Source organism: Botryllus schlosseri, chromosome 4 (assembly GCF_051294905.1).
Source record: "Botryllus schlosseri isolate E-star chromosome 4, Bs_hap1, whole genome shotgun sequence".
NCBI classification, from domain to species: Eukaryota; Metazoa; Chordata; class Ascidiacea; order Stolidobranchia; family Styelidae; genus Botryllus; species Botryllus schlosseri.
In genome coordinates this window covers 20,153,878-20,169,258 of record NC_137239.1, presented here as the reverse complement: position 1 = coordinate 20,169,258, position 15,381 = coordinate 20,153,878, and the positions used below count along the sequence as shown (strand labels likewise).

Genomic DNA, 15,381 nt, shown 5'->3' with positions numbered 1-15,381 from the left:
TTAAGTAGTTTCCTCTACTTCCGGTACTTACTCAAGTAGATCTGATTTTATATACTTCTACTTCTACTTCGAAATATTTTGTGATCTACTTACTTACTTTTCGCTACTTTCAGTTTGTCAAGTAGAAGTAGTTTAATCCCCCAATACGAAAGATAGCCTGAGGAATTTCGGGGCTGTTTACACAGAGTACCAACATTTAGTATTCATAAAAGTCAAGTGAAGCCCAGAAATTTCGTTGCGATTCGCGCACAGCAGTTATGGAGTGACAAATATGTTTTCACGAAAGTAACAGTGAATAAAATTTATGTAGCGGATTGCTTGGTTCCGCTCATTCCGCATTTTAACCCATATGAAATATTTCATCACTGTAAATATGGCCCACCATAACGTTTGAAACTGCCGTTTCGCAATCTAGCAATTACCTATCATATCGTAATCTAGCAGCCCACGACGTGTCCTGCTAATCTGGAAAGTCAGGCTTTTTTAACGTTACACCTGTTTTAGCAGATCACGTTTGAAGCTTTGTGGACAAAAGACATGAAATATGTTTCCGCTTTTTAGAAGTGGTATTAGTATTTCACTTTCAATTCCGAGTATCATACATTGAGTTCTAATTGCTTTCAGTTCTTTTGTCTGCAGAACATGCATGTTGAAGCATAAAAGCAAGTGCAGTAATGCCTCTATTTTCCGAAAATAAAGCTACACTAAATATCAATTTTACGATCCACAATATTTGTTATTAACTTATATCAGGGCCGGCCAACCCGTAGCTCGCGGGTCAAATGTGGTCCGCTAGAAGGTTTTGAGCGCCCCGCGAGGCAATTCTCGAAATTAGTTATAATATAAACAACAAAATTTAGCAAGGTAATTTATTGTGAACTTGCAAGACCAACCGAAAATTTGATTAGCATGACCGCGGATTTTTGACGTTGATGACTGACTAAAATATCAGTTCCGACGTATTGGCGTATCCATGAGCCGTCCACACTTTCGTAGATCTTCGTATATGACCATAAAGTAGAATATTTCCTGGCCGATTTTTTTGACTCGATATTTTTCAAGCACTGCGCGCGATTTATTGCCAATCAATTTCTTGCTTTTATTATTGGTGGCTCCTCCTGGAAATTAAAAATACGCCTTATTTACAGAATTGAGTTTTACTATATTGGTAATTATATATGCGAGACCGTGTTGTCCGAAATGCGACTTCGCGTCTGCACTCGCCGAAAGATCGTCAGCGATGAAACCTTTGCACAAAGTGATAAACGCACGTTCACTGAAATCTTCGATATTGATATATGTCCAAGCGCCGATTAATCATGTGTGGGCCAAATGAGCCCAGCGGTATACAGGAACGACACACAATGTATGCAAATAACATTATTTTATTGACCTAATTCTTTCATTACCTTCGAAAAAATTTCGCGCTTCGAGCGGCTAGGACATGTGCACAGAGTTTTCATGACATAAGTGTTATCGATTTTGTTGTTTAGTAATATAATTCCTTTTTTACCGTTACCTAATCCGGTTCGTTCCTATCGGACGACTTAAAACGACCTCAACATGCAAGTGACCCGCGCAATGGTTCGTAAATCTCATGTGGCCCATTGGCCGAAAAGACTGGTCACACCTGACGTAAACTAATCGTGCAGAGTGTTGAAACCGTATAAGATTTTCCGTATTGCTGTTCGCCTAAACTTGGGCCCTTGTGATAAGGGGTAGGGCGCCGTGCCATAATGTTATCTAAAACGGGGTCTTCTATAGTAAACAAAGGGTAGTATCGCATTTTCATATCAATACTGTAATTTGCATCTCATGATCCGGACGCATGCTTATTCTGTCGCAAATTGATACTCCTGGGATGTATCAATACGAATCAAGCTGTCTGCACCTTCTACATAGCTCAAATTGCAGCTTTTGACGGTTCATGCGAACGAATTAAAACTGTTTTCAAAACTACTTCCTTACTTGAGTAGATTTAAAGTCAGTCAATTCTACTTCTACTTCAATTAGTTTAGAAGTGCTGCTACTCGCACTTGAGTAGATTTTTTCATCGCTATTTCTACTTCTACTTGAGTAGCTTTCCTGACTACCTTGAACAATTGTGCCTGTTTCTATATCATTCCGTAGGAAAAGCATTGCATGCTATCGACTACTCACTACTGCGCTGTGCTATGATATGTAACTTGACACTGCAACTATAGAAATTAAACATGGAACGGCAACGACCGATTTTGCAGTTTCGTTCCGCTTCGCTAAGGCTGGAGTGGATATTGTTTTGCGTAAGCGACTGTAGGATTTCTGGCAATCCAAAAGCTATCTTCCCGAGTGCAGAAATTATTGAATGTGGTCTTGATCGAAAGCTACTGTTGTCCCGATTCTAAAAAATATAAATTAAAATATGATCAGGCACTGATCCACCTAGAATCCGCCCTCCAAGTATGAAATATCGGCATTGTTCAGAACAATCGGGTAACCGCAACACAATGGCCATAACGATGACCCGTTGCGACTCTCCGATTGTTCGAACAATGCCGATATTCTGTGTTTGTTGTTGATGAAGTGCATGTCAGAAAAGGCTGATTCACAACGATAAGTTGAACCAAACATTTTTAGTGATTATATATCTGAATTGTCGTTTCTAAGTTACATGTTAGTGTGATTTAAACAAGAATAACTAAATCAATCTAAATAAATTAAAGCTCACTGGTAATTGCTGCTATTCAATCTATTCTTAGAACAGGCTCGCGGGCTACTCATCTGGTCCTCGTGGGATACATGGGGCCCCCGGGCACCACGTGGGTGACCCCTGATATAAACCATGGGAAACCTAATGATAATAAGGAATTTATGAAAGTTGTTCCATCCTGAACAGCCCTATTTGTCCTCACATGTGAATTCCATGGCCGACTATACAAATTCATTTACGGCCAACCACCGGTTCATGGCCTGCTCCAGATCTTGGCACATTCTAGTTCGATCAGAATTAGGTATTTTTACCAAGCGTTACAGCTCAAGTAGGTCGTCTCCCTCTGCAATACACACATAAAGTCCAATAGCATCAATGTCCTTGTATAGTCAGCGCTACCCGTAAATACAGTATCGAATTAAGTTGCGACTTGACACATCTCAACTCCAAGCTATTATTCGGAAATGACAGCATTCAGGAGCAACCCAACTGCGTTCTTTGAGTTGAAAGCAAGAACGTGGTGCCGCCTTGAATGGTTTACAAACGGGAATTTCTCATTGATTGTTCAGACGCACCTGAACGGGTTTCCCCACAAATAATAATAATAGAACATAGCACAATACAGAAGGGCGTAGCATAGCCATCAAAACATTCGCTTATGCTTCCCCATCATCACGCTACCCGGTTATACGATGGGGAAAGTTTGATTGCAACATAACATTACATTTCAACCGTACTCGGTATATAGTGTGCCGGGCGAATTCAGCTGGTCGCCAGTGTTTTCTCTGCGTTAGCAGTCAGATATATCGACATCATTTGGGGTTATAATGGAGATTCAACTAGCCACACCAGTTATATTATACGTATTGATGTCAATAGCGTCTGCGCCAGCGTATTCAGCACCAGCGTATTCACGGCAATGCACCACGGGTAAGTCATATCTTCCAATGGTAATATATTCGCAATTCGCATATACAGGAGCCGCAACCCGATTGGATAGACATAGCAGGGACGGGGAACATGCGGCCCGCGACGGGATTTTGAGTGGCCAGCAGACCGTTTCCGGTCTTAAAGAGGCACTGCACTTTAAAAATGATGTGGTTCTCAAATTGAAGGGCAAAACGAAAAAAAATTGGCCGCAGACGTTTTCTTCAGAACGCCGCCGTAATGGGGCTGCAATTTATTGAAATTTCCACAGCAACTTCACGCTCCAGCAGTCACGCAGATATCGAACTTTATGTAGTTGTCAAAATGAATATTACGAAGTAAAAGTAGCGAAAAAAAGATCTACTTGAGTAAGTACCGGAAGTAGAGGAAAACTACTTGAGTACTTCCAAAAAGTAGAAGTACTTCGCTACTGACCACCTCTGCTTATAAAAGCATTGGACGAAAGCAAACCGTGGTAGTCTTGGCGTTATATTCCATAATCGACTGAACCCAACAGAATTCAGCTACATCACACAGTTTCGATCGCGCAACTTTTGTTTGGTGGAGCTTTGATCTGGGGTCCATATATAAATAAAACGAGGTTATCTGCATACTAAGTGACATCCATTTTAAAACAATTTTGCTGTGTCTTCATGATACCAGAGATAATGTGACAAAAGATCAAATCCACAGTAATGACGAAATGTCGAACAATGTCTACTGAATCCTATATTGATGAATGGAAAGATACAGCCTGCTTGACACCAAGAAAACAATTATTCCTCATGAATAAGTCTTTACAGATCCATGCGACTTCACCGGGGCAGGTTGCAGGCATTCAAGATACATGCGCACCACGACCAATCAAGGGGCAAATGAGCTTTGCAGTGGGTCGTTAACAATTCTAGCTCCGGCAAGACATCAACTCATCGACTACGTGCGTATCATCGGAAACTCGAGTGTATTCCACACACCATTATCAATGAGTACGTATATATATTTTCAAATTTAATGGAATATTTAGTCAGAAGTACGAATACACGATTCCGAAACATTTGCAATATATCCGTACTATGCACTATATGCAACGGTCATCGCCGTAGCAAATCTCTGGATATAGCTATTGGCTTGTCAAATTTCGAAAGCAGTATTGTGGCGCAATCTTCATCAGCCACGCCATGACACAGCTATTTTCTTTTACTAAGCCAAGATGATTTGACAAATAAATCCCTTCATAAGTTTCCTTTGAAAAAGGAATGAGTTGGCAGCTCAACTTGGCAAACTTAAGTAAGATAGAACATTTCCACATAACAGCAGTTTTGCATAATCTGGACATATGATTGACCAATGACCATGCTTAGAGACTATACACACTTGGATCAAACCCTGTCATAAAATATGCACGGCCTTCAACTCATACACTAAAAGTTTGGGGCGATTCTAATCATACATAAAATGTGGACAATGCAAGTATTACCAGAGATGCTGCGTTCAATACTAACAAGAAAATAGACTTTATGGTGTCGATTTAGGTAATTCGAAAGTATACCTTCGTGGGACGGAAATCGACGTTGCCAGTTACAGGTGGAATGACACGTTGACCGCAGGAGACGTTTCTTGCATAGCAGCGCAACAGGACTCTGGCACTGATAAGCTTGTTTTGTTTCCCGTGGAATGTGACGATCAACTGCCATTCGTATGTTTGTCAGGTAGTGCTTTCTCGCTTAATTACTCTCATACTATGATGAAGTATAGTGTATTAGTGACGGATTAAAACTAGGCTGGCCTAGGCTGGCCTTGATGCTCTCTTGGCGGGTGGACCATAAGCAGGGCTGGGAAAAATAAAATAACTGAGTGTTTAGTATCTGAGCCGAGTAGGCTTCGAGTCAAGTCGAGTATTCGAAAATCACTCATTTGAAGTCATATATGGGGGTGGAGGATTGGAAAGTTCAAATATATGTCTCTCCTATGCTACTACAAAAATAATGCCAATTCTACACCACATTATAGATGTGTATATAGTAGTGCACCGGCTATAGTGCTAGACGTCGATTCCGTCCTATCGTCACAATAAGAAATGCCTTCAAATGAAAGTATGATAAACGAAGAAATATATTTGAATGAGAAGAAAGACAAGTGTATTCGTATTCAATTGACCATATGAAGGATAGCTTTAGTAATTTACACCCTGTATAGATTTTTGTTTGGCGCTAAGGCCAGTGCTGAAAGTGTCTAATGTAGTGGTTCCCAACGTGGGCGATTTTGGGAAATAAGGGGCGAAAATGCCAAAGGGGGCGACTAGGGGGCGATGGGGGGCCAAAGTGTTAGAACGTTCGGTGAGATATATTTCATTATCTCGGCCAAAAAATACACGTGAAGACGGCTTATTCTGCATATGACAAGAGAGTAAGAAAAAACTAGGGCGATTTTTTGATATGAAAATATGTGTCAAAATTTGTCAAAATTGTAGCGTTAGGTCAAAAAATTGTCAAAATTGTTGACAAAGTCAGATTTTTCTGCTACCTGCATTTCGTTTGTATCGTAAATGTTTGCATTGTCGGTGAGCTTATCATACGACATTTTAGAGCTTTAGCCTACTTCATAGGCCTAGCGTTGTACACAACACATTATCTGCTCATTGTGAATCATAAACGGTCAAATTAAACAAGTAGGTTGACATGGTGATATGCTGAACGTACCGAAATGTCCTAACTGAAGCAAAACTGTGTGGGCATTGGTTATTATATCAAGAAGTGCCTGATGAAAAATTGTGATGTAGAACAACATTGTCAGAATGAAGCAACACGATGTGTCACCAGCAGTGTCCGCACAACTTCATTGTTGTCAGATTACTACAACTGCTGCTGTTGAACGTTCTTTCTCCATTCTTGGCAACCTACAAAGTATGGACAGGGACTTTCTACCGGAGGATGTAGGAAAGTGTCGTTCGTTGTAGCCTACTACAACAAATTTCAATTATTTCCACCATAAGGCGTAATGTAACTACTGGAATTCTTCATAAAGGACCAGATTTCGTTAAAATAAATTTTTTTCAGGTAAAAATTTGTTAGTCAAATCAGCTTTTTTAGGCAAAACTACTTCATAAGGACAGACAGTTCCAACCAGCATTGAAGAAAAGTAGTACAATTCTAACATATAGGAACTAGAGGTCGACCGATTATCGGCTTGGCCGATTATCGGCGCCGATATTTGGAAATTTCTCGAATATCGGTATCGGCCAATCTAGGCCGATATCGCGACCGATATTTTATATCTAACTACAATCTACCTTTTCTGAACTGATCTGCAATTCTGTATCATGTTTTGATTTTCGGGTTATCCCAAATTTCAACGAATGTTCACAATTAAGCAATAAGTATTTTCGATTTCAGTTTTCTCGTTTGTTGTTCACCTTTCTGTGGCATGAACAAGTGCCACTTTGCCTAATATATAATATTTTTGACGAAATAGTTCTCTGCTCCTTCCATATTAATATCGGCCTATGATATCGGTTATCGGCCTTGTGAGCGTCGAAATATCGGTATCGGTTTCGGCCTGTAAAAATCAATATCGGTCGACCTCTAATAGGAACACACCTAATTTATATACATGAGGTCAAAATTAAGTTTTTTAAGATTAAAAACAATTCAAAATTGTGATTTGTAGGTCAAAATCTTTCCTCTTTTAGGTTAAAAAAAATCGTCCGAGTCATAACTAAACGGAAAATGGACGCGGAGACCTATTTTCAGAGCACCTACTCGAAAAAATGACCTTGTTTTTAGTCAATTCACTAGCGATCAGAATTAGATGAATAAATTTCCCATATATATGTCCTCTTTTTTGGATCCGTAAATATTGGTGGGCGAAAATTTGTGTTGAGCTTGATAAAGGGGCGAATATTTGAAAAAGGTTGGGAACCACTGAATTCTAGGTTATTCCTCGCCATCTCATCCGTGTAAGCGGTGTCTTATAAAAGCCTAGAAGTGGGTCATGCTAGAAGTCGGCAGCAACGGAATAAAAATGAAGACAACTGGCCTGGTGTAACTGACCATAGTAGTCGACAAACACGATGAATACCTAAAAAAAAACGTCGGTTTTATAATGCATAGCTATAAATATCTAGCTAGATTAGGAAAATATCGTTTATTTGGGAAATGTTTGTGTTTTAGCTGAGAATGAATCGTGCAGCAGTTGTTCGGAACAGGAGGAGTGTGTGGCGGAGTTTACAACAAATTTTTGCACAACGAAATGCTCACTGATACCTCCTCCCACAACAACAACAACAACAACAACAGCAACACCATCATCTAGTACGGACATTGCCACTACTCTAGGAGGTAAAAATTGATACAGCATCAAATATTACGTAAATTGAGACGATATCATGTCTTGAAGAAGAGCTTTACTGCACTTATGAAGTACGGTCTATTCCAGAGGTCTCAAACTCAAATGCGCTCGCGGGCCAATTTCCGTGATTTTGATGACGCCACGGGTCGCAGCACCAATAATAGCTGTATTCAATGTATTGGCAAATAGGCGCTTCTTAACTGACTGGCATTTCATACACATCGTGAAAATTTTATTTACTATTGTAAATTCACGCCCAGCACGAAATATTACATTTTTAAATATTTCAATAAAATTGTTGTTGTTATACATTGCATGGTGTGTCAAAATAATTAGTTATAGACACCGTGTGATCGTATAAATGCAGCACGACATCGTAAAAGCTGTCGCGTTATAATTTTGCAGCTAGCGGACATTTGATATGCCAAAATATTAGGTAGAATTGTAGGCCTCGGTAGAATATTTTATAATTGAACAAGGATTGATCTGATATCAGAGCATAGAAGGAGCATAACCGAATCTGGGTTTCCGGCATACTCCCGATAACTAGGCTGTTGATCATCCATTGGTGCTAGAACTGTGGAGCGTACCACTACCTCACTCGACAGTCGACCCCTTTGATTGGCGATAATAACCTGGCTGAAGAGACCCACGATGACGAGGATGTAACTAACTATACAGCAGGGGGCAACGGAATGCCAATGGTTGCCATACCTGCCTGCTTAGCGTGATAAATACGCTACGTAACGCAACCTACGACCTTTTCATATCTTTCTGTTTCCCATAACAGTTTGATAGTTTGTTGCGCCGTGGTTGTATACCAAGTCACGGCGTTCCGAGTCACAACTCCTTATTTGATTGTAACGTTTGACCCGACTCAACTCGAGTACCTTTTTATTTTATCACCCATTCAGTCAGAGTTCGAATTGGCTCGAAAAGGTTATGCCCAATTCCAATTAGCAATTTTCAGTCCCAAATCATCAGCAGCTCAAGTTTTACCATCATAAACAGGTAATGTGATGTAAAAGCTGATCCTCCACTGCAGGCTAACTTCTGAAAGGGATGCGATAGTGACAATTAATGAGTAGTTTTCGGTTTTTGGAAAGGTTTTAGAGCGAATTTGAATTTATCAAATCGAAAAAAAGATATATACGGTTAAATGTTTTCGAATACTTCAAAAACCAAAATGCCGACGCGGGCCACACAAAATGAACTCGCGGGCCGCATCGTGTTTGAGTCCTCTGGTCTATTCCTTCTGGCGCCACAGTTCAGTCACTGCTAACCAGTCTCTGCCCAACTGCTCACATATACCTGATAGCGAAGAGTTGCAGCCGTATAATTTTAGTAGGCTACTTAAGGATATCCCATAGGTTTTAACAGTTAACTAGTCTTCTCGGGGTAAGTCTGACCATTGCACAATTCACTTTTATTGATTAAGTTGCTCTATGATCGTTTCGTACTAATTATTCAGGTTATCTGATTTTAATTTGGCAGGGTTAGCATTTTAAAATAATTAATCATCCGGTGCCTTGTATTCCGAACATTGTTTGGCAATAGGACTACATTTTTTCGAATCATAGAGTTTTATGCTTACATGGACCTAGTCTATCTATTAGTTATCAACTGTGATAATTGCTCCTGTCATGTGTGGCTCGGCTCTGAAGACTCTGTAACATCGAACCTCCCGTCTACCTTGCATGTCGCATTTCACTGTGTTACATTTTTGTTGTGTGATGTTGATATGTAATGTAGACGAATAAAGATTTTTTCTCTCTCTCTCTCTATCTCTCATATGTCGCCAAAATGAGCCAGTTTTTTAGCTTGGGCGCAAAAAAAAAAAACACATGATATATAAGTAGTTGTCGATTGATATCTTCCATATTTGTGCAGACTGAACTAAAATATATGCAATCAACCACATACATAATGTTTTTATGTCCTTCTACAGACCGGAGCCTATCACAACACATCATCACCTGGTTCCTTCCAATCGCCGTAGCAGTAACCGTTGACATGTGAGAAGGCGCGTTCGATATGTGAAATTCCGAAGAAAGAACAAAAGTCTGACGGTTAGGATCAACTCTGGCCTCTCGAATGAAAGCGACCAACACGGAAAGAAGACGGCATACAGCTGCTGATGACGGAATATGGGTCACGAACTTCCAAACGTACGATACCAAGTGATCACGCGACCATTATTCAGATGCCCAGATCCAATAAATCTTGAGCGCTATAGAGACACAGCGCTGGAGGCCGTAGCAACGTTGAGACTTCCTGTGCTATGAAATGTTCAGTTAGGTGCAGATTCGCTCTTCTAGCTGTGTACTCATATTTCAGAAAATCGAAAATGTCCTCTGAGTACGCCCAAATGTCCTCGTGTTTAACAATTCGTCCTCACCCATAGCTTTGATAACCATCTGGCGATTGTAAAGGCACAACTAGAAAACGCCATAACTGACGCGAAATCTGGAATCTGGACGTCGAGTCTTAAAAACGTACTTTTATTTTTAGTCAACACAACATTATTATTTCATGTAAAGACTTTCAAATTACCCGTTTTCTCGTTCGATATTATAAATTTTATAATTTGTGTCCTCTTCTGCGGATCTCAAAATATGGTAAACTTAATATATAATTAATAAATAATAGTGAAGAAAACGACGCTTCCCGCCACTAAGGCAAGATGTGTCACGGAGGTGAAAGGGCTATCGTAATAAAAAATAAGGGACGTATATTTAAAAAAAATAGTCGACGCATTTGTCAGGCGGAAGAACACGAACTATTGAGGCAAGATGCAGACCAGTAGCCTACAATTTGTTGTCTTTGTGTTGTTTGTGCTGTTCATGGCGTTAATCGACTGTAATGGTCATTAACACCAGGCCAATATTCTGATTCCATATCGGCCTCTAGTAACTCGTACCACTTCTAGGCTTTTTTAAAGACATCGCATACGAGGATCACATGGTAAGGAGGAGCCTATAGATCAGTGGTCGGGAACCTATGGCTTGCGAGCCATATATGGCTCTTTTGGGCATAAAGTATGGCTCTTTTCGAAAATTCAAATTGTGTGCATAATTTATCAATATTGCAGCAACTGGTTATTAAATCTTCAGCACGACCAGTATAATTATTCTTGTGGCAGTATAAACATGTCTTTGAGAGGTGAAAACAGTGGGCGTATTCAGGGTTAGGGGCTCGGACCCTGTTTCAAAATCCTCGAATCCAAGTGGCTGTCTCGCCTGCGACCAATATCATTCCCGAATTTCGAAGTATCCGACACGAAATCTCGGATTGCACGATGCGTTGATTGCTCAATCAGAATAGCAGAGAAGGCGACGCCTGTATGACAATGCAGTCTTCAAATACACATTGTCTTCCTGATCTACGGCGAGAAATGAACTCCGTGGAAATGACATTCACAATTACAAATTCAAATTGCAAACAACACCATAGTGATCAACGTTCTTGATTGACAACTTGGCTTTGTAGTTGCTGTTCAATGTAGGTGTGTGGCACAACGTTGTGTTACCGCCGAATACTTTGAGAATTGAAAAATCGAATCGGAATCGGTGCGGCAATTACATTCAATTATTACACTGGTCAACAAAACGAAAAAAAAATTGGGCAGAACATCCAAGTGCTGTTTCTGGGGATTTCGAGGATGCTGATTACGAATATCCCATTAGTGATTAGAGGTTGGCTCTTGTACCCATAAAAAAGTCCAAAATTACTGTATTTACCATTGAATATTTCACTTGGCAAGAATAAAATCATAGTTTTTTTCTAATTTTATACTGCACTTCAGTAGATAATAATTGAATATGAAGAACCCTCATGTCGTCCCCATCGGTTATCTCCAAAACAAGAGCCAATTTGAAAAAAGACTGAGGCCATTTTCGAAATCAGTGCCCTTCAGAACCACCAAACCCACTCTTTCTTTGTATGCCTAAAAATATGTGTTGACCAGTGTGATCAGTTATTATAAATTCTATGATATTTACGATGAATTGCGCTATGCTAATACCGGCCGTGCCTCACCTATGCCTTATCTCCCCTCTATATTTTCGAACAATAAATAGGCAAGTTGCGTGATTTTCGTAGTAAAAATGTTCAAAATCTAGTTGATAGGTAAGGCACTGCCTCACGTGCCTCCCCTGAAACCACGTCACTGACGCATCACACATTACAGTGCGTATACATGTTGCTGTGTAGTGACCATCATGTTTGGCTCCGCCTACTTGTGTCCCCATGCATGGGTCCTCGCATTTAAGAATTTCGTCAAGACGAACCTACGATCTCGTATAACTGACGAAAGTCGACGAATTTGCGCTACCATGACGTCACGATTTTTCAATTGTGACGTATTAGTTGATTAAAATGTATGGCTCTTTTGAAGTTAAAATGGAAAATATGGGGTCAATATGGCTCTTCAGACAAAAAAGGTTCCAGATCACTGCTATAGATAAACTTCCTGAACAGTTGGGAAGAGATTCTGGAGTACAAGTTTACAAATTTTCACCAGACGATAAAACACCGGTGGGCAAACTTTTTAGCTCGCGGGCCGCATTCAACATCTTTGCAATCCATTCGCGGGCCGCACTATATAAATTCGGGATTTGAAGAGACTCTTTGGGGTACAGAAATTTAATATACATTTTAATAATATATTCATGACAGAAATATATTAAAACCCGAAGCTTTTCGAGCTGACACTCTTCAGGGGTAATCGTCAGCGAATGGAGAATTTCAAAAACATGCATCTAACTACATTGCATACAACCAATTATGACGTCATAGAAACAAACGACATGAAATGAAATACAGGCAAACCGCGAGCGCAGCTAGTGGCCAATTTTGAGACTAACTAAAAATTCCTTCTGCTGACACAAACGCGGTCGGTGGATTTTAATAAAAGTTGATTCCAGTGCAGACAGATGGAAATGAGTGCGACCTCTACATAATATGGAGAATCTTTCATCGCGATAGTTTTTAGCGCAAGTTGCATTCTCAGCCAAATGTTTGGCGATGGCAGAGCTCATAGCCATGGCCTGATTACGTTCTAGTAATCGCAGATCACTTACGGCTGCTTTTCGCGAGAGTCTAATGTGCGCGTTCTAATAACGCTCGGAAAATGTTGTCTGATGCGTTCCTGCAAGCGCTGAGTTGTTCTTCCCACGTACCGACAATCACAGTGGCAGTTGAAATCACAGACTTTATTGCTTTGTTGAGAAGCAGGAAGAATCGGTTTTTCCAAGTACAAAACTAAAAGTAATAAACTTGCCGGAGTTGCCAATGAAAAAACTACACTCGTGATCCGAAAGTTATTCCCGGTTATGACTTTCTCGGATGTTTAGCAGTTGAAACTTTTTAAAATGCGTTGGTGTTGAGATCGGGCTATCAGGTCAGCAATGAAATAAAAATATACTATAGTAAAAATATAACATATAGTTATCGTGGTGAAATATGATAAGAAAAAGTTTAATCGCGTCCTGCAGTAATTCGATTTTCAGTACGCTTTTTATCAATATTTTTAATACGTTTCTCGAGCCTTTCGGGGGCCGCACAAATTGGTGTTGCGGGCCGCATGCGGCCCGCGGCCCGTGGGTCGCAGTTTGCCCACCTCTGCGATAGAACGATCTCCGCGACAGGAGACAATGATCAGGCCCATATTTTTAAATGTAGCCGCAATTTTGAGCGTGCTCACGAGCCCTGTCGAATAAATAGGTTCGGTAAGAAACAAGTCGACGGCAGTGCAGCAAAATGTGCTGCACGATTTCCGGTTTTTTGCAGTGTTTGCAGAGGTCGTCGTACTTTCTCCTCAGTTAAATGATTTCTGCTGCGCAAACCGATGCGTTTTGCCAAACGCCTCCCCCCATCTGATCTATTGATCAAGTTGTATCTACGAGAACAGTAACAAAAAATGAGTTACGGCTGGGATGCGCGCCCGACTCGAATCGTTCACTGTCGATAGGTGTCTCAAGTATGTTAGCATTATAGAGTTCTCTAATACAGATGCACGACTGTTAATGCGGTAACTTACTCGCAACCAGGTGTAAGCGATCTATTCATAAGCTGATTAATTATATTGGAACGAGCCGACGAATGATGGAGCCGACGTTTGAACATAGAAATCTACCGCGTCAACAGGGTAACGAGGGTTGGTGTTGATACTTGGTATCTGATATGAAAACACTTTTATGATATAAAGTTGGTATTCTATTGAAACGTCAAATTATCGACACGGGCAATAACATTACAATGGAGGTGATACGGTTGCGGGCATTGGATGAAATCAGAAATGTTTTCTCTCTTCTTCCAATGATGTTACAAAGGGAAACAGTTACAAGTTGCTATTACTGTTTCATTTTTATGGTGCGTCGATACCCGTCGTCATTTGTAGAGTTAGGTACAGTGATTCGAATATGCTAGTATCCGAGTCCAGTATTAATTATTGATTAGACGCGAATATAGAAATACAGTTTTTTTTTCGAGTACTGTATTTACCGGTTTTACCGTTCGAGCAATTTGTGTATTTCGCAAATTGAAGTTAGGTTGAAGTGGGTTGCAATACCCCATGCTCCAATGTCGAATGCTAATGTACTGCAGCATTCCAAACGGTCGATTTTCATTGTGCTGATGTTCAAAGGTTGGTGTACCATTTCGTCTCCCGCCCCAGAAACTCGAATTTGCGGTGTCGCAACTCACATAGTCCACAAAGAGCTTCTTGGAAGTATAGAACTTCAATAGACAATTGCATAGTATATTCATATTGAAATTAACCCGAATATTTTCGGCTGACACTCGCCAGGGGTCCGCAAAATGAGGTAGCCTATAAGGCTGCGAAATAAGCAAGTTTCCAAATGTTGTAGGGAATGCTGATGTCATAGTCGCTGGGCTCCATATATCTAAAATACCTTGATTGTGTCAAAAACTAATCTCAAGGGAAACGCATATTGTTTCGTCGCACATGGCCACCGCCAAAAAATGTTTCAAATGTACAACTTGGTGCTTCCGAGATTCAATCACTGAACGGAGCTCTGGTAACATATACCGTATATATATATTAGAGATCAGGGTTGTAACCAAGTCACAAGGCTCCGAGTCTCAAGTCAATCTCACTTTTAAAGTTTTGACTCGAGTCAAGTCGGGTCATTTTCAATTCCCTTCCGTGTCAAGTCCGAGTAAAAGTCAGTGAGCTGAGGGTCGAGTCCGAGTCATGGTATTATGACTCGAGTCCGAGTCCAAGTCATTGCGTTGACTGCTCAGTTTCCATGCAGTTAAAGTCATGTTAAGCCCACTTTTCATAACTCCGTTTGGTGACATCGAATGGTTCGCATTTATAAAATAGTAATTTCCCTCACTTTTAGCAGTTTCTGGTCGCATTTTCAAGTACCTGTACCAATAGACGAAATTCCAAC

The 15,381-nt window shown here is 40.4% G+C and overlaps 1 protein-coding gene across 3 annotated transcripts in view; it reads left to right on the top strand.

Annotated features, from left to right (window-relative positions):
* Positions 1–3,436: 3,436 nt before the first annotated feature.
* The window catches only part of LOC145437320 (uncharacterized), a 46,944-nt gene continuing 34,999 nt past the window's right edge, over positions 3,437–15,381 (top strand). The window contains exons 1-5 of one of the 3 annotated variants that reach the window (XM_080314523.1): positions 3,438–3,619; positions 4,420–4,602; positions 5,149–5,325; positions 7,786–7,953; positions 9,912–11,084. In XM_080314523.1, the coding sequence (XP_080170649.1) occupies positions 3,517–3,619; positions 4,420–4,602; positions 5,149–5,325; positions 7,786–7,953; positions 9,912–9,982 (702 nt within the window). In that variant the 5' untranslated portion in view covers positions 3,438–3,516 and the 3' untranslated portion in view covers positions 9,983–11,084. Of the gene's footprint in view, positions 3,620–4,419; positions 4,603–5,148; positions 5,326–7,785; positions 7,954–9,911; positions 11,085–15,381 lie in introns of those variants that run through there. The other 2 variants (XM_080314520.1, XM_080314521.1) reach the window with 2 other exon arrangements.